We start from the raw sequence: 20,703 nt of genomic DNA on the forward strand, positions 1-20,703 counted from the left end.
CGACCAATAAAGACTTCTCATGCCTTTCTGATTAACCTAAAGGTTGACTGGCAGAGAATGCCTTCAGGTTTTAAGTCCGCCTTTTGTCCCATAAACTTTGTGTAATAGTATAAAGTATTTAAATAAATAAATAGGTATTATGATAAAAATATTTATTTTATACCATTACTTTTGATTAGGTTACAACTTTCCATTTGATTGATATACACGGGCAGAGTCCTTACTCTGCCCTTGTCAAGCCAGGTCTAGTAGCCAGTTCTAAAGGTATCTATGGAGATAGCTTTAGATTTGAGACGCTGTAGAGAGAGTGCAGTTTTCGTTTTTTTATGAATTATTCTTTCTTTCTTTTATTGTACACAACACAGAGTCTATAACAAAGATTTGGCCTTGAACAAGCGTACAATTTTGGCGACCTTATCGCTAAATTGTGATCTCTTCCAGGCAACCGATGGTGTAGGATAGGTCATAGAATATAAGGTGGGTGGTGCTGTACTAATAAATAAAATAATATGAGTCTATTATTAAAACTCTGAAATAATTATAAATATAGAATACACAAATTATATATCAATTAATAAATTATATTATTACATTACAGAATATAATTAAATGTTAGGATTTAATGCACCAAGGATTATAACAAATATGTGAAATTTAAAATCAAAATATTCTTTATTCAAGTAGGCTTTTACAAGCTCTTTTGAATCGTAATTTAATAAACTATATTAAGTAACGCTGTCACCGTTTCAGGATGCAGATTCTACTGAGACGAACCGGCAAGAAACCCCATAATTCAGTGGCGTAGCTATCGTAGGGCAGGTGGTGCAGTGCACCAGGGCCCCGGAGTTCAGGGGGCCCTCTAAACTATACCTTAAGCTTCTGAAGTTAGAAAAACAAGATTTCTTATTTGGTATCTATAATTTTAAAGCGTAATTATTAGTTTGAGAGGGATGGGAAAGAGGGGGTGGGGGCCCGATTCTTTTTCTATTCACCGGGGCCCTTCCTCACCTAGCTACGCCACTGCCATAATTACTCTTTTAAAAGAATTAAAAGTATAATAGTTTCTTATATAATTTAAAACACACCGTAAAGAAAACCTCATTTAAATATTATCCGAATAGGAGTATATATACATAGTATAAGAGTTCTAAGGGGTAGTAGAGTTCAAACGCGAAGAAGGCTACGCACCTGCAATCCCCCTGGTATTGCAGATGTCCATGGGCGGTGGTAGTCACTTTCCATAAGGTGAGCCTCCAGCTCGTTTGACACCTATGTCATAAAAAAGGCTAGTAGAGTCAGGCAGAATGAACTACAATAGAAGTCCTAGATATGAGGTCACGTAAACTGCCTCTTTACACCTCGTTTGAAAGAACCTAGGTCATGAGAGGAGCTGGTGGATAATTTAATTTTTTAGCGGTGCGACAAAATATTTAATATCTCGAAAAACAGAAAACCACGACGTAACACGTAGACTCGAGAACTATGTTCCATTGAAACATTGTATACATTTGTTAAAGATTATTATTATTTTATAAAAAGAAATAATTTTAATATTCTAGCAGAGTTGAAATATTAATCACATTAGTGTTAACAACTGTCCTCATTAATACCCAAAGATATTCAAGGTTCTGTACTTAATTAATCGTTTTATTTTCTTCGAACATTAAATAATAATAAATTCATCGTAATTAAGTAAACGTGACACTGTAAGGTCGAACTCGCCGAGAAATGAGTCAAATAGTCGTCACCCAAAATAATCGTGTTTCAAAACATACACTCATCTTCTGAGAAAAAACGCGCGAAACGGCCGTCGTACGTGAAACATTTTCCGAACTTATTTTCTACGGGATTACCTCACTCGCGAGTCGGTCCGCGCGGCCTTGCGTCAGTGTTGTGCCGACCGCCGTATGTAGTACACGTGTTGTCGGTCGCAATATATTTACGATCACGAACTCGTAGTCGAAACGAATCATGAGGACGAATTATATAATTTATTTAAATAATTAATTATAGTGTGCTTTATATATTTTTCTTGTGCAGTGCTGTGACTCACGTGTTTTATATTTTTTAAAATGGCATTATTTTTGTGCGTTTTTCTATGCGCTTGGGCGGGCGCCCTAGGGTTCAATGTGGACATCCCTTCAAGGGTGGTTTATACAGGAAATTATCAATCTATGTTTGGATTTACCGTCCAGTCGCACGTCGACGGTGATAGAAAAATGTAAGTATTTTTTAAATATTAATTTAGAAGTTTAGACAATTCTGGTAATCATGCCATTAAAGAGTTTCTCTTAAAAAATTTAACAAAAAGATTTGACAATTTCATCCGGCTAAGATAACTCTTCCATTCTTTGAAATGATTCATTGACGGCCTTTCGTTCCATTGAAACGGAAGACGCGAAAAAATAAAAAAAACATAACATTGCTTACGAATACATAAATCCTTGAGATTAAAATTTAATGTTTTATTCTCGACGTGGAAATATAAATGGTAATTGTGAAGGTTGTGTGCCGACGGTGCTGGAGTTTATCTCAAAATGACATCATCGTTCAAGAAGTTCATAAGTGCGATTTTTAGCACGCTTTCAATTGAATCGCAGACAACACACCGCTTGCCGGACTTATAATTAATGACTTATACGAAAGCGTTATTTATTACCGAAACCTAGGGACCAAAATCGTGTACACGAATTTCAATTATTGAGGTATGATCGAAAAATTGCATCAGTAATATGCATGTTAGGCGAGGAACAAGCAACAAGGTTTGTAATCGAGTTCATTATAATTGATATTCAAGATCGACGACAGTGTTCCTTTGATGTTCCTCGCCTCGGTTCATCAGGCAGGCCTCATTCGACCAGTTCGTTTATGTTATAACTAATGATGTATATTCTTAGACCAAAATGTATAATGATGTCTTTATATCCTAGACTAATCGTTTTCTGTTGATCTGAGATTATAAATCAAGGTGGACTATGTTAATTATTGATATCTTTTAACATAATAATATAATATACAATTTATTGTATAGTATTAAACATCGAGAGCGTCGTAAACTTAAATTAATGCTTGAACGAGTTCTATTTGGTGATACAGAAAGGCTGTGCAAAAAATCGATGGGTTTAAAATGTAATAAATCTAGATCATAGGCAAAAAATATAAGTTTCAATTTAAAAAAGCAAATTTAGACGTTGACTGTTTAAAATTTATGTTATGCCTACATCTTAAATAGTAATTATATTTTATATAAAACATTAGGAAAAAAGTCAGATTTTATAAATAGTCTGTCTATTTTTATTTATTATAAAATATTATGCATTAATCGTACATACCGCTATGTATTATGGAGAGTAAAATGAAATATATTTTTTAAATTTACATTTTAAAAGCAGGTTAAGTTATTTAGTATGCAAGCAACACAGACAGAATAGCGTCGCTACTATTTAATCAGCTTTATTATAACTATTTAGCACACACAGTACAGCACAGTTCAGGGTTCGACGAACTACCTACCAAAAGTCACTGTGACATTTTGTAACGTCGCTACCATAGCGTTCAGAGAGGTCTTTTAATTTGCACAATATAAGATTGAAAAATATTTACAAATATAAAATAGTGTAATGTTGAATGAATGGAACTATCCTTTGTAATTAAATTAAAAACTATGACTAAAAGAAAGTTACATAATCGGTTAGTTTACTCTGATTTTCTTAAATATAATAGGATTATTTATATGTGATTTTAATTTTTAACTTTTCTAAAAGGAACAATGACTATAGACTTGAAATCCTCTTTTAGGTTATTCGATTACTGAAATGCCATGAATACTTGATATCTGAATGCGCGTACTCAACGATTTAAAGTCAGTAGGTTTGAACAGTGAGCGAGGATATAGGCATTTTACTGGCTGATTTACTAGTAGTCGATGGCTACTTAGGTTGCAGATCTGAAAGTCCTGGAATCAAATGCTGGGGGAAAAAATAAATCTCAAAACCGTTCAGAACTTGGAAATTAGCCGCAACTTAAAAACACGCAGTCTTCAAAGTTGTAGAGTTTTTTTTTTATCAGCTATTCGTAATGCATTTTGACGTGCGCTAATGAGGTTATGTTCAAATTACCTTCTTAAGATCATTGCTATTAATTAATTAGTGTATCAATTATTTAAATGTAATTTTAGTAATTTGGTTTTTCGAAGTCAAAAATTTAATTATTACTTAAACGATTATTAATATCCCGCAAATAAACACGTTGTCGCCCTAAAAAATAAAATGTAATATAAATGTTCATAATGAACAGCTATTAAATAATTTATTACATTAAAATTCTAGCAAGTTTCTACATTTACAAGTTGTGCACAAAGCCTATATTCGTGACATACTCGTACCGAACAATTGTATAATTATATTCATTTGTTCTACAACTGTACAAATATATTGAAACTACATATTTAGTATGAAATGTTACTGCGACTACATAACTTTGATACTCGACATTTATTTATATAGTATCGTTACAAGATTGGAATCATTTAGTATCGGAATTAACTCCTTCGATTTGCTTACAAACATTACATTCAAACAATTTGATTCTTAATTCCTTTTATTTATGTTTGTAAAGAGCCAAATTCGAGATTACGAAACGTGATTTTATATCTCTATAATTATATCTTATCTCTTACAATTGAGATTAAATCTGCACATGTGGAATTAAACTTTGATTCATTTTTACTCAACACACACATCATACGAAATCTTCCTTTAAATTAAAATAGCGTGAGATATGTTTATTATTTTTTTAATTTATAATGAATAAATAGACCAAAGATAAACAAATAATAATGATGGCTTATTCTCGTAATTAATATAAGTACATTTTAAAAATTAATATAAGGTTATAAAATATTAGAAAAATAAAACATTCAGTTTAGTATTTAATGAACGAAATGTAATAAGTTAATAGATATATCAATTAGGTCAGACATTAAATAATGATTTCTGTTCTTTTTTGTTTCATAATTCATAAAACACTAATCATTTATGTATTTCATTGAAGGTGCAAAAAACATAAATTAATATTGATTTCATATCGAACACCAGTAGCACCGTGTAATGATCTAATTGAATCCGTTATACGATCCAATGAATTTTAATACACTGATAAATTAATTATAACTAAATATTTAATATTTTTTAGAACACCATGTGTATCCCGTTTGTTCAAAGTTCATTTCATGCTAGTAAAGTTTATGGTCAAGGCTTTGTTTTTCTTCGTTTAAAAATTGACACCCCCATGAGTCCAGACAATGGGACGCAAAAATTTCGATTCTGGAACCGGAAACATGGCAGGCGTCACATGTTCAGCACATGCGCGCGCGCCGACGTCGCGCCCTTTTTAACTTTTTTTTACTTAATTCACTCGTGAACGGGGCTATTTTTGTTTGTAAGGGTGAGACGTCGCTTCTCGTTTGATTTATGATTGGTTTCGTTTACATTACGTATATGTTGTTAATAACATTTGAATCCGTCGACGTGTCATTAGTCGCTAAGTCTATGAAGCAAGTCCCTTCATGCTGTTAATGGTAAAGATAAGTAATGACTTTGGACGTTTACGGCTGCGGTCAGATGGGTTTTTTATCGATCATTTATTGATGTCGAACTGTCCAAATGTAGGTTTAAGAGTGTTGTGTGATTTATGCCTGGTTTTACTTAGCGATTCAAACGTCGTCTAATGTTTCTTCCATTCAAAATAATCATAATTATAATTATTTTTAAAATAAACTAGAAAGCTAATAAGAATTAGGTAGGTATATCTATATTCTATAGTATGTAGTGCTCTATATCAATGACCTGATTTTCAATACTGTCTCACTTTAAAATTTCCTTAAAAAAAACAATATCCCATCAATGTGTGCTTGGCAAAGATGTCTTCGGATAGAACTGCAGTTTGTTCTTGTTTTGCCACAATTCGCTTTGGTGGACACATCTGACAAATCTCATTTGAGCCTGTCATTTAAAATATTCTCTCATGTTTTGTTTAACACTGCAATACTATGATTGAAACGAAAATAAGAACATGACACTCAATCGTGCCTAGTTTTAAATTTGAATTGAACTATTAATTAATACATTTGCTTCAAACAACGCTTAGTTAATTATGATATTGAAGCACAAATAACTTTCTAATCTTCGTTATCGGGGGTCGTTGTCCCTCCGGATCGTCCAAATTATCCTTTTGTCAAAACAATGTTATCAAGTGCTGTCAGCGATGTTGGCGTGTACATAGGATATTAAGATTTATTCGTAATTACGCTTTAGGAATGCTTTTATTTCGTCGTTAAATTTAATGTATTATCTAGGGTAATTTTAATGAAAAATAATTATGAAATATTTAGACTATAGCATGTGTCATTTCCGTAGTAATGCACAGATAATAAAAAAAAAATCAATACATTTGTAGATTTTTTAGCAATACGAGTAACTAGTATTATCTAGCTGTTTTAATATTTAAATCTGAACTATAGGTACATATTGTTTTAATAATAATGCTGTAATCGGGAAGCAAGAATTCTTAAATCTTTCCTCCTTTCTACACCAAAAATTGTTTAACTTACAAGTTTAAACTACTGATCGAAAATACATACAAAATCTTAGATATATAAATGACTGTCGAAAGCCTCAAACTGTTTTGTAACAGTATTTGTGTATGTATAGTATGTATGTAAATATGTGTAGTAGCCGCAAAAAATATAATTTCGAAATAAAACGCTATCTTATGCGTCGCTTGCGCATACCTCTTGATAAGGATAACCCGCGACATTGCTATCTTACAGTTTAAATTATTGCCGTGCAAAGTGATTAATGGTTACTTTAATTTCGTACGTAAATTTTAAAATAAATTTTAAATGATATCTCGACGTGCGCGGGAAATGAGGACTCATTTTTCATTTGTTTTGACGTATTTATTAAACTTCAATGAGTATGATTATAATTGGAGTTCGTAGCTTTAGTTATTTTGTAACTAGGATGATTGAAGTTTTGAAGGCAGTGTGTGCCGTGTCTCGAATAGGACATTGAGTGTTCAGTGCTGCACCTGCACTCTATTCAATCACGTCTCAATTGAGGGAGGGATTTAAAGTGCACTGCGCATTTGTCATCGTTGAGAATTGCCGTATTTGCCGACAGAGTTTAGGAGGACATCAATTATTAATCATATTTTTGTTGCTTATGTTATACAAAGTGGAATTCCTTTTCTAAAATAACTATTAAAAAGTCTATATGCGTTTAACCAAATAGACTCCAATTTCGTTAAATAGGTACAAGATTTTGTACTTTTTTGTGTGTGTGTATGTGTGAGTGTGGAGAAAGTCCGCGGGACTACAATAACTAATTATTACAATAACTAACATTAATGCATCCAGTTAGCTCTTGTTTAAATTTCGAATTCACGAGCTAACTTCAATTCAAGTTAGAGCCTCTACGTTTAACAAAAGAGTCTTTATAACTGTACTAAGACGCGACGTACGAGGATAATAAATACCTAATACGTATAGTCCGACACAACTTAGATGTATTCTTGTATGTAAAACCGATTACTGCCGATTTACACAATCAATAGAAATATCCATATCGCGCCATTCGACGCTATTCGTCGCTATAGATTCTCGCGTCAGTTCAACCCGAGAAAGCAAATCGACGTGTCAAATTGACGAATATATTAGGTCATATGACGTTACGTTTGTGTAAAGATCAGATATACATAATAAATAAATGTTGATAATTTGAGATGGCGCACTTAATTCGGATGTGATCGGTTTTACGAATTTTACCGATGCTACATCTCAGTTATGTCGTACTATACCTACTTGTATTAAACAAATACAATGACAATTCTCCTTAGTTTTTTTGCGAAAAAACCGGTTAGGTGTGTTTCCATGTACCAGTCACGCTATTTGATACATTTTTAAGAAATATTATTCATATTAAATGAGTTATTATGAGTACAATTTAAAGTGATACTTCATATCGATGTATGCGTATACAAATGTATTAATACACGTACATAATAATTAGGATATAACATAATCTGATAGCAAAATATATATGAATAATTAGTTAAATATGAGCTTTTAATGAGCGCTTCTAAGTAATTAAAAAGTGCATTACAGAGGTGTAATTATAAATGAAACGAATTATCAAAATTAATAGTAACTTATTTTAGCATTGTTTTTTCAATAAGAATATTTTATTAATGGTTTAATTTCACAATATAATATTATAAACTTGTTAAAATGTGTCTGTTTGTGTTTTTTTTCCATGGACTCGTCCAGGTTATTTTAGTTTTGAATTGTATTTAAATACATATTTGCGTCTATCATTCGTAACGTGTCAGGTTAGTTTTTGATCCGGAAAATGCTCAAAAACAAAACTGCAATTAAAAAATAATATGAAATAAAAAAAATGTTCTAGAAAGTAACCCCACGGTGTAAATGTAGGCGCACGTCTGCGCCGGCGCAGTACCCGTGACCTCATTACCAATATGGCGCTCGCGGACGACCTCACGAGTTGCTAGCTTTACTTACGGCAACTGCATGTCCGATTTTGTAATAAATTTACTAATCACATTGTAAATATATCTTTCGTGTGCTGTACGGAAGATGAGAAATATACATGATGAAATTTTGTTTGTATGGTTAAGTTCGCTAAGTATTGTCTAATTGTAATGCTCAAACATTTATATTAAAACGTGCAACATATAGTAATTTATTGATAGTCATATAAAAGTACTTAAGTGAATTAGAAATAGAACAGTTGATAAAGCGCCAAAGGTTTTTTTCTTCCAGCAGAAGAAGTAGCATTGTACTTCCCTTCAAATTTTTCAGACAGTTATTTTTTGCCACCGTTATATAATAAATGAAATTAAAAGTCCCTTTAAATCTAGTCGTGCTATTGCAAAAAAAAGACCTGTTATATGAATAATTGGTCTGCAAAAGGAGTTCCTAAAACACGAACAATATCATAATTGTTACATAGCGCTGCGATATTAAAATGCCATTGAATGCTCTAACAGTCTCTGCTATTGTACTCATTAATAACAATTTAGATATTACTTTGAACTTGAAAGTGCTCTTGCCAATTAGCAAATTTAAGGCGAAGCTAAATTTAGATTTTGAATATCATTTTATACATGTCACCTATATTAGGTTTTTTTTTAAATGTTATCTTCCGGTAGTATCTTTATTCCGAATCGATGGTAGCTTCACTTAATATAGCCTACTTGAATGAAGTGTATTTGATGTTATAAAAATGAATGTTGTTTAATCAAATCAGTATGAGACCGGTCGAAGGGTATGTGGGTGGTTACCACCCAGACATTGATGCTGTAAGAAATATTTACCATTCCTTATATCACCAAAGTTCCACAAACAATGTTCCAACCTTGGGAACTTGATTGAAGATCTTCTTCCTTTGTGCACTGGCTCAATCACCCTTCAAACCGGAACACATAGTATTCACGGTTTTATTAGTATTTTTTGTTTACTTCAATTTTATTTTTACACATCTATTCCAATCTCTGATGACGCAAAAGTAGCACGTTAACTACAACCGATGATTGCAAGCGTTACTGAATTCATGTGTTTCATTTAATAGTTTTTAATATATGATTACTCGTGCTCTAATGTAGGAAACATTCAATGGATCTGCGTGGTTGGATTTAGGCTTTAAAGCTTGTCAAAACAGAAAGGAAAGGCCTTAACTTAACATTGGAACATTTAGCCGCTATTACTTCACTTTATTTTATACCTATTTAATAGAAATATTCGATTTATTTTAACGTGGAATGTAATATATTGTTCCTTACGCTATAAACAAAACTATATTTATAATAATTCGATACATCTTAACGTACTGCGTAATGTCTGTCGAATATTTGTGGTGATGCAAGCGTAGCAAGTGGCTATTTATAATGCGGTTGTTTAGCGATCTGCGTGGGCGCATGTTTCTTATCAGCCGCTACATAGTAATAACAATTCTCAAATTAAATTTGATACGCTCTCAGCCTTGACATTTGTTATATAATCGTGAAATGCACAACGTTTAGTTGATACGTCCTTTATTTTTGGAGTATTTTCCTTTTTTGGCTAATTTGGCTGAGATTATTGTTTCTGGATAAATAAATCCAATAAATTTTTGGTAATAGTAATTACTTATCATTTTTGATGATTATATTTTATAAGATAAAATTAAACGCAATGATTGAAGTAATTTGTTTACAATTTTTGACAAGCTTTATGGCCTCCTTATATTCGTTCGTGTCAAAATATTCTGACGTTTGGTCGGTTTTGTAAGGACACTGCTGTTAGCAACAGCGGTTAGGTGTACTGCCTCATATCAAATTTCGATTCTGCGCAAGTGAAACTATAATAGAACATTTACGTAACATAATTTATAACAAACGGATTGATGGTATTCCATACTCCTCACTTTGAAATACAAAAGCTGATTTGGTATCGTGCCAATAATAGGAGAAATTTATTAATTCTACCATCATCAGTAGCCCATATTTGTCCACTGCTGGACATAGGCCTCTCCAAAAGCACGCCACTGTGCTCTTTCTTTCCTTCTGTAGCTGGAATGGACTACAACGAGTAGCGGAATCATGATTATAATGAATCAAATTAAAGTATTCCGTTTACGAGTAGGCTCAAAAATAACTTTTGAATCCACATATTATAAATTAAATTAAATGTAAATGTACTGATTCGAAAAGCAGATTCTATCGAGAACCGATAAGAAACTAATTAATATAATAATAACTAAATATAATAATAATTATCTCGTGTATTCCAATTACAAAGTTTGTTAATAAAGCACAATTAAAATTATGTAATAATATATCTTGCATAGAAGTCAACAAATACTACTCTTATTTATCATTAATTTAATCTTATATTGAGTAATATAGGTACCTTATTTATAATTTTTTTGAAAACTCAATTTAGTGACGATATTAAAGATCCATTAAAATGAATTATAACGGATTCCTTTAATACGTTCGAAGCAAGAAAACAATGTCAAATTTTCCCTACACATTCGTCGAGGTATTTCTCGGAACGCTTACGCAAATCAGTCGCCCTGACCTAAATGCGCATGCGCAAGATTAAGCTCGAAATGATATCACTGCAAGGTGATCCTGCTTATTGTCTGTATTTTCGCTTTACGTTTATGATGAATAATAGTACAATTTAATATTTAACTTATTCAGGTCAGAGATATTTTTAAAAAATAAACTGATGATACTAAATAAAATTAACATATTATGTAAAGTATAGCAACGAGTTTATTGTTTTAAATTTTGCAATATACAGCAAAGAGCGTAATAGCTCAATTATTGTATAAAAAACTTGGGTTTAACATTTAGTATCTTGAGCTATTGTTATAGGTAATTCAAAAGCTACTGATATAACACTTATATATAGGGCTATTCGCTCAATCTACAAGTTACAAAGTTCCGACATGAATTGACATTACATGCAAAGTTATTTTTTAAATATTAACGAATTAGTGAGAGATGTGATCCTTAAAGCTTCTGTTACTCGAATTTAGTTAAATGTGAGGCAATGTTTTAATACGAGTACAATACTACTTAATATTTAATGAATGAGCAAAATGCAAACTCAGAATTATTTGCAAAAAGCTTTGGAATGAAACGAGTTTTGGCTGTTCCTATATTGAAAATATTTTCCAAAATTACGGTAGTTATTATAATCGGTTGAATTCCGTTTAATTTTCTTTGTACTCCTGCTTTAAAGTTCAATAAAGTGCTGTAAGTCATTTTATGTTTATATACATACATATATTGTTTTCATTTAGATAACTTTATGAAAAATGGAACTTACTTTTAAACAATAATGTGAAGTCCATTGATATTGGTTTAATCAAATCGATTTATCTTTGTTTCTCTAAACAAACGATCGCATTGAATGTCGGAGGCTGCGCTGACGGAAACACATTATATCCACTTTAGAAAATTAATATTGATATTCATAATAAAGTTTCACTTATAAAGATATTATCATTATCTATTTGTTGTTTTTTTTGAATTATAACTTTTTGTTCGATTTTGTAAATTTTTCGTTAGTCACTTCGTATCTCACTCGTTAAATGTTGACAAACGACTTGGTGATACTGTCGTATCACCAAGTCTTGATACGTGATAAATTTTCTAATGAATAGACTCAATGTTACTTCATCTTATTCTGATACTTCACTCTCATGATATAGGGTGATTTCGTGCTTAGAATGAAATCTAAAATTGTCAATATTAGAATAGAATTCGAAATTATTACCGAACCGATGGTAGCTAGACTTAGTACAGTTTTGTAAAATGACATTTCAAAAATGCTTGTAAGTACTTAAATATAGGTATATTTTTCATTTTGTGCGACAACTCACGTCGACCCCTCTCTACGATTAACTTTAAGTCGTTTGTAACAGCAACCTGAAATGAAAGGGGAGATCAATTTTAAGAATGTAAAATTTCAGGCATTTGACGACCTTTTTAGATAAAGTCTCGATCATCGGACCTCGATATGTATTCTTATAATTATAAAATATTACATCACACAAATTTATTTGTTGTATCTATAATGCATATTTAATTTTTATTTAAACAGTTTTAAAAAGTTTTTCGTTGTGAAATACGAACAATGAATTTATTATTTTAAGAACATAAAAGGAACGTATATAGAAGTTATCTTAAAATAGTTTCCGTCTAATGAACAAATATTAAACAACACGTGATTTGTTCTTATCTTAGCAAAAATGGTTTTTAGCAAATATCTTTCCTTAATGTACTACATAGTGCGAAATATTTTTTATCTGTTTCTCAAATCCTTAGTTGGAATATTTACTCAACAGGCAATAATTCAAACCAGAAAATTAAGATTCTATATTGGAATAGTTTTATTCTAAATTCAAAACTAAATTTAAAAAAGAAATTCCACTCATTGATTTAATTGGTTGGTTGGATTAATGAGAAGTTAGTTATCTTAAACTGTTAAGTTTATTTTGGTGAATGTGACAGATACATATAACCTGTCACTTTATAAAAGGATTATTAAAATCGATAGCGCTTTCGCAATATTGCCCTGGATATTACTTTCACTGGAAAAGATCAGTTGTTCAACTTGTTTTTTTTATGATCCCATTTATTTAGAACTTTCGTCTTTGTTCACCTTTTGCGTCATGGTTTCGTCATAAATTTTTATGGAAATTTCAATGATATACAGATTATAAAGAAGATTAATAATTCAAATGTTTTATTTTATAGTGTTCGATCAGAAATAAATTCTACTTTAAAGTTATATTTTAATAGAAATTACAGAAATGTTTAACAGTCAATAATTAAATTGTCTTTGTTTTCTTTCGTTTATTTAAGATCACATTTATTATCACATTGCATTCTTCCTATTATGTTTGAGTTGTTTAAATTATCTTTTTAAAAAAATAAGAAAAACTTAAGCAAGAGTCAGTTAGTTGAAGCTTGTCCTTTGTTTTTAAAATCCATAAAATACTTGTCGATTAATGAGCTCTTATTTTTTTATAACGACCGAGAGACTCATTTAATTTCAACACAATTTCTACGACCAAAAAGCAATATGTAATATTGTTGTGATACGGTTTGAAGGGCTAGTGAGCCAGTGTAACCACAGACACAAAGAATATGGTTGGATGTTACGTAAGAAATGGTTTATACGGTACCAATGTTTATAGGCAATGGTAATCATGATCATCAAGTAATCAGCCCGTGTTTCTCGATCGATTGGTACAGTATTTCCAAATAGCGGATATAGCCGTAGTTACGGCATCACGTTTAGAGGTTACGGTGACATACGCGATGAGTCAAGGTGAGGCAGGTGAGATGTGAATGTGTGGGTTTGTGTGATCATTCATTCACACCGTCATCGATTCTTTGTCATTCACGCTCTGAATCACGCTATTAGATTGTTTAAAAATATATTCTTATATCGGAATGAGTTGATTTATTGAAGTTAAACTCAATTATAACCCTTTCGACATAAATCTTATCCATTTAGTATTAGTTATTTCGGTCTGAATCACATGTTAGGAAATTTTTATTTCCCCTTTCTTGACGATATACGAATAAACACGACGATATACGAGGATATCCGATGTTAATTCATGTTCCTTCTCGTATTGTTAGTATATAGATTCATATTATAGTATTAGTCCTGAGTTGCGTTGCGAACACACAACGCATAGATCGACTTGCGTAAGTTCGTTTCACACTTAAATATCTACATTTAAAATTCGCAGACCACAACGCGTATCCGCTTGCAAGCAAGACACCTAATATCCGTCAGTCAATATCTAGTGACATTTTAAAAAACAATGGGCCGGACACAAACCCGCGTCGGTCGCCAGATGGCGCCAGAGTGCTGGCATTTGTATGCTCATGTGCCAGCGGCCGCGGATGTGACGTGACGGAAGCTCCATAAATTGAAATTTAATTGTTATTTAAACACAATCGTACTATAAAATGTTTGATACTCAGTAAACGGTGCTTTGATATTAATAATATACGATTGTAGAAGTAACAAATCATTGATGAGATGGCATAGACTAATTATGCCGAAGATAACGGCACTGGAAAGAGAAAAGAAAGAAATCCAAGCCACTCCTAGGATCCTACCGATAGGGTTTATATGTAAATTGCATGTAAATCAACAGTTACCTTACACACTGGAATACAATTATATAGAGCCTGCAAAGCCCTAGTAACACTGCATCCCTACAGGTAGCATCTTTTCAACTGTTCCCATGATAAAGGCTCTCAATCATGATTCTAGCTATAAGCTCTTGTATCTTTAACCAACATAATATATAAGCACGCCTGTTCTAAAATGTATTTCATGTCAAGATCATAACAGCTATTTATAAAAACACGTTATTAATCCATTATAAGATTAAACAATATGTTAAATAAACAATTTTATGCAAATCATTTTGTATGTGATATAATAATTGATTAATATTTAAGTCAAAGGTCGACTAAATAATGTTAACAACCTTGCAACCGTCATTCTAACATATTAGTCCTTTGAAATGCAATCACAGCATAAAATAATTTATTATATTGATTGCCATATTTTGACATAACTTAATTTCGATTACTTATTTTTATGTCTAACGATCGTTTAACTTTTTTTAAATATAAATATGTATATGTTATCATAACACATAAATGATCTGTATTGCTCAAAATTAAAATAATGTTTTAAAAAATTAGCCTTTTATTAAGCTCTTAAGAGTCAAGTTAATCTTCTTTTTTAATGAAATAATAACGAAGCTACATAGTAGACTTATGTCACTAATGCCAGGACAGACCCTTTTTTACAAGGATCCCTTAGATTTCATGGTTGACAGCAAATTGCTTATGTAATGAATAGCATAATATAATACTAATAATAATACTTTTTGTTGCATTCTAAAGCTATACTAAAGTAAATTTTACATAATGATATGGTTCATTTATTATATTATTATACATGTATTATATTACTAGGGAACCGCCCCGACTTCGCACGGTTGCAATATTGTTACTAACTATACTACAGAATTACTAATAAAATTATTTTTATTAGTAATTCTGTAGTAATTAACAGATACTTCTAAAATTATCAGTGTTTCTATTATATTGTCCATGTATTATATATAAAAACCTTTCTCTCGAATCAATCTATCTATTTAAAAAAACTGCATCAATATCCGTTGCGTAAACTTAAAGATATAAGCATACATAGGGACAGACAGCGGTAAGCGACTTTGTTTTATACTTTGTAATTATATACTTATGTGAATGTAATAGACTATGTATAACATGTATGAGTGAGTAAATAAATTATCTAAGAGTCAATATTATCGTTCGTCCAGAGGGTGAAGACCTCAGACCTGTTTTCAATTACTGTAACTTTATCATTTATTTATATAAGATATACGTAATGAGTTTGTATATATTTAATTGAGCTGAGCAAATTGTTTTTTTTTTTTTTAAATATGTATTTGAACTTGACGTGGGGATACATTGACAAAGATAAAAGGAAAATAAGTCTTGTTTTAATTGTTTTCTTACTAAATATATACATATTGACTTCTATCGTTATAAGTAACTTCAAAAATTTTTTGGCAGTAATAAGGAATTAGGGAAATAGATATTTTGTAATAATAATAAATATACATACTTTTTAATATTTATTTAAATTAAAATAAATTATAATAAACTAGCGACTTGCCCCGACATCGCACGGGTGCAATTAATAATAAAGAAAACGCTATGACACATATAACCTTTTCTTAGTATAGCACTCAGGAATGATGTAGTGATTAGTTCCCGGGTTTACATACAAACAAACGAATTTTCTCTCTTTATAGTATTAGTATAGTAAGATAAAATTATAAACAGTGATTTGAGTGTCAATACAGCATCTCATTTGTTATCAATTTCTGGGCACTCTATAACTCATAGTAGGTAATTATTCTATCTTGTGTACTGATCTTGAACAAATATGTATGTTTTAAATTGATTAAGATTAAAGACCACATTACAATATTATTTTATGTTTGAAATAAAATAATTTGACAACAACTTATAAAAGGGAACAAGTTATTTTATTGGATAACGATATTTCAAAAATGTAGTAAGCTCCACGGTAAATCAATAATTTAAATTACATTTAAAGTTCTAAACATATAACTCATGCACTAAAATATTTGATAAACAATCAAAAGTTTATGAAACAAGAATCAGTATATTTTTCGTTGATTTTGAAAAAAAGTAACCTATGTTCCTTCTTGGAGTTCAAGTTTGCTTCACGCCAAATTTCATCAAAATCATTCATTGGTTTGGCCTTGAAAGAATGACAGACAGACAGAGTTACTTTCACAATTATAATATTAAGTATAGACTAGTATATTTATTCGTTTAACGGGAAGGGTAAGGTAACGTCCTGTGAGGGTACAGAAGTTTTCCCTTGGTTACCGGTCGTTTGTCACGCAAGCGCTGGGGTTTTACCTACGTATTGACTGTAGTTTTGTCATACTGTGTTATTCATTTACTTAAATATTATGTAGGTATAACTATGGTAAAAAAGGAATATAGTAACTACTGAGTTTCTTGGCGGTTCTTTTCGGTAGAATCTACTTTCAAAACGGTTAGTACCTTCACTTAATACAGTTGTTAAATGACGATTCAAAAGTGCTTGTAAAAGCCTACTCGAATAAAGTATATTTTGATTTTTGATTGCAATCAAATCAATCTTAGAATGTCCTGCGCAGGCGCATGTCTTGTCTTGTGCGTGCAAACAAGCGTGTGCAACGTTAAATCTTGCACTAAATATTAAATACGTTGCGTAATTGATTGAAGGAACTTGTTTGTGTTATAAAATGTTTTATAAGTAACTTTGCATATGCAATTATATTCCGAGCCATGATGCAAATACACTGGTAAGCACTGAGCTTTTGGAGGCCATATATATGACGAATTTCATGAAAACTTTATTCATCTTAAGTGGTTGTAATGACGAAATATATATGACTAATCATTTTGCAAGAAATATATTCATTGTTAAAATATGACTCGTATTCTTTAACTTCAGTAAATTAAAAGTCTTAACGTTTCTACGTTCTTTTAAAAAGTTGTCGATCCTTTGTTGTAACATTGTTTTATAATATGTAATCTTTCAAACTTTTTGAACGTCGGTGAGAGTATTATCGGAGTTTTGGTAGAAATATTAAAATGGAAATAAGTTATTAATTGCAATAATAATTATAAATAAATACATATTAATCATGAACTCTTAATAATGCACAATATAGCTGAGTTATTAGCAAACCGCTTGAAATACTTAGATCTACGGTTTCTTTATCTTTTCTCCTACTTTCATTGGAATAAAGTTTAAATTGAAGTTACTATTGATTCTGCACTGAATATTTTGATTTTAATTAAGTATCTCTAATGCCAGTGTGGGTATCAATGACAGACCATATGGTACTACGGGGGCGGGTACGTCACGCCATTCATTAGCTCTCCTTAGCATATATGGATTTATAGTAAGCGTATCAATTAAATATGTAACAGATAATGCTTACGTTCATATTTTTTGAATATTTTTTTTTAATAAATACATATTGGACAACATCACATACACAACTCTGATCCCAATGTAAGTAGCTAAAGTACTTGTATTATGGAAAATCAGAAGTAACGAAGGTACCACAAATACCCAGATCCAAGACGACATAGAAAACTAATAAACCTTCAACATCGACTCGTCGGGAATCAAACCCGGTACCTCAGAGTGGCGTACCCATGAAAACCAGTGTACACACCATTCGACCGCAGAGGTCGTCAAAAGTAAAAAGTATAAAAGTGAGATATTTTGGTTAACCTTGAAGTAGTTGAATTATTTCGTCTTATTTCTTAGATCTGTGACATTTAACACCCAGAATAAGAATTATAATTGAATGAGGTACTTATGTACGTTTTAGTTTTAATTCGAACGTTTTATTCACATAAGAAAGTCGAACGTCATAAATTCTTTAGACAAATTTCGCTCTTATTGCTTAAATATTATTATAATCAATTAAAAAAATATTGTATGACTGTATTTCATCGTCGATTACGTCCCAAAATACATATAAAAAAAATCAGACAATAGTCGTTTCATATAGTTTATAAATGGTTTTACTAAACATGATCTAAGGTGCGCACACACTAAGCGGTTCCGAGTATCGGCTATCGTGCCCACGCGCATGACATAACGCCATATGGCCGGATGGCAGTCATCGCTTGAGGTAACGCTATATTGTAAACATGTAAGTATTATTCTATAAAAATGTATTTTAATGACACCTGTAGACTGTGAACACATTTGTTTTTAATATATACATATAACATATATTATCAAAAACGCGTGACTCATCCACCACATATATTTAATGGGTGGTAGGGGTTTATGCAGCCCGTCTGGGTATGTATATATTTACGATGATATTCTAAAGTGTGAGTATGCCAGTGTAAATACAGGCACAAGGGACATAATCCAAGTTTCTCAAGTTTGGTAGCGTTTTGGCGATTTGAGGAATGACCTATATTTTATGCGCCTCTATCTACGGGCCATGGTATCCACTTACCATCTGCCGGTAGTCCATTTACCGCTTCACAATGGTATGGGAACATCGATTGGTTGGAACAACAGCCCAATGGGACAGAATAGAAGACGCGTATAACATTGTACTAATGCGAATAATTTTGCAACATAATAGGATAATACGGTGCTTATGAAGGCTTGCTCGTCGAAAATCGTATAACGTATTGAAGAACATATGTTTGACATTTGCAAAATTACATATGGCAGAGACGAATGATAAAAAACATATACTTTCATGCAAACTGCTTGAGATAAAAATGTTCTACGAATAAAGACACAACAGCCCGTTAGGAAAAAAAAAAAAAAAAACATTAAAACACTATTATAGTGATAAATTTTGACGTTTGTTCACACTCCGTTGAGCCATCAACGATTGATAGACAATGTCCATCACGTTGTATCACGGGTCATTCGCAGTTCATGTTCACCTATCAGATACGATCGCGCTACCGTCCCGGTGGTCCGGTCATGTGGAAATCGGAGCGCAGGCGCATCGAAATTCGACACCGTTTTGCTACGTGGTTATTAACTATTTAAACCCAGCCTGAGACGTGATACCGGTCTCGACGGACAAAGACTCAATTCAGAACTTATCACTTCGCGAATGTTCATGTCTTTTAAAGTAATTAGCCAAGCGTGACGATTTCTTTAAAGTTTTTGTATGGTTTTTGTATCGCAGGATCTCGGCGCTTGCTAATGCCGCAAAAACTTTCATAAAACATAAATACTTTGTGTTTTTGCTCGTACTAGTGCAATTTGGAATTGCGATTCAACGCTAACATTCATGCCACCATTCCATGCGGTCATATTCCGTACTCGAATATTTTAATTTTAATTTGTATGTTATTTAATGCTAAGCAATCTTATGTAAACACAGCTGTTCATCATTCTAGTATTTAAATGTATTATAATTAAAGTACAAAATACATCTAGAACAAAATAGACTAAACACCTTTTAAATTAAGTTATTTATTTAAATATTGTCTAAAAAAATACAAATAGTTTCTATAAACAACTCCGAGAACCAGATGTGGCGTTAGTGGGTCAAAAGTTCTTTAGCGCGTGCTTTAGTTAACAATTATCTTCAGACGTTCAAATATTAGCTTTTCTTTTTTGGATCCGTCGATGTGAAGTATTGTTTGTATTTGTAACTTCTGTTTTCACGTCTTTGTACATGGGAAAGTTGTTTGTGTTGCTGATGTTTTTCAAAATGAAAAAAATCGGATGAACGCTAGCGAATGACGAATATGATGATTTTTAATGTTATTATTTTCGATACTAACTTGACAACTAAAACAATGATAATATTTTTGATATAAATATTTTAATTTTATTGTAATGTTTTTACTTATTTTCTAAAGTTACTAGAGAGAAAAGTGTCTGATAGGCTGTTTTCATTCTTAAAAGATAATTTAATAAGCAATTTTAAATGCAAATTTAAATATGTGTGTACAATTTTAATTAAAAACAAAAAA

The 20,703-nt window shown here is 31.5% G+C and overlaps 1 protein-coding gene across 5 annotated transcripts in view; it reads left to right on the forward strand.

Annotated features, from left to right (window-relative positions):
* Positions 1-1,875: 1,875 nt before the first annotated feature.
* The window catches only part of LOC124533764 (integrin alpha-PS2), a 106,075-nt gene continuing 87,247 nt past the window's right edge, over positions 1,876-20,703 (forward strand). For all 5 annotated transcript variants that reach the window (XM_047109265.1, XM_047109267.1, XM_047109268.1 and 2 more), the window contains exon 1: positions 1,876-2,221. In XM_047109265.1, the coding sequence (XP_046965221.1) occupies positions 2,073-2,221 (149 nt within the window). In that variant the 5' untranslated portion in view covers positions 1,876-2,072. The remainder of the gene's footprint in view (positions 2,222-20,703) is intronic.

The sequence above is a fragment of the Vanessa cardui genome, chromosome 11, assembly GCF_905220365.1.
Source record: "Vanessa cardui chromosome 11, ilVanCard2.1, whole genome shotgun sequence".
NCBI lineage: Eukaryota > Metazoa > Arthropoda > Insecta > Lepidoptera > Nymphalidae > Vanessa > Vanessa cardui.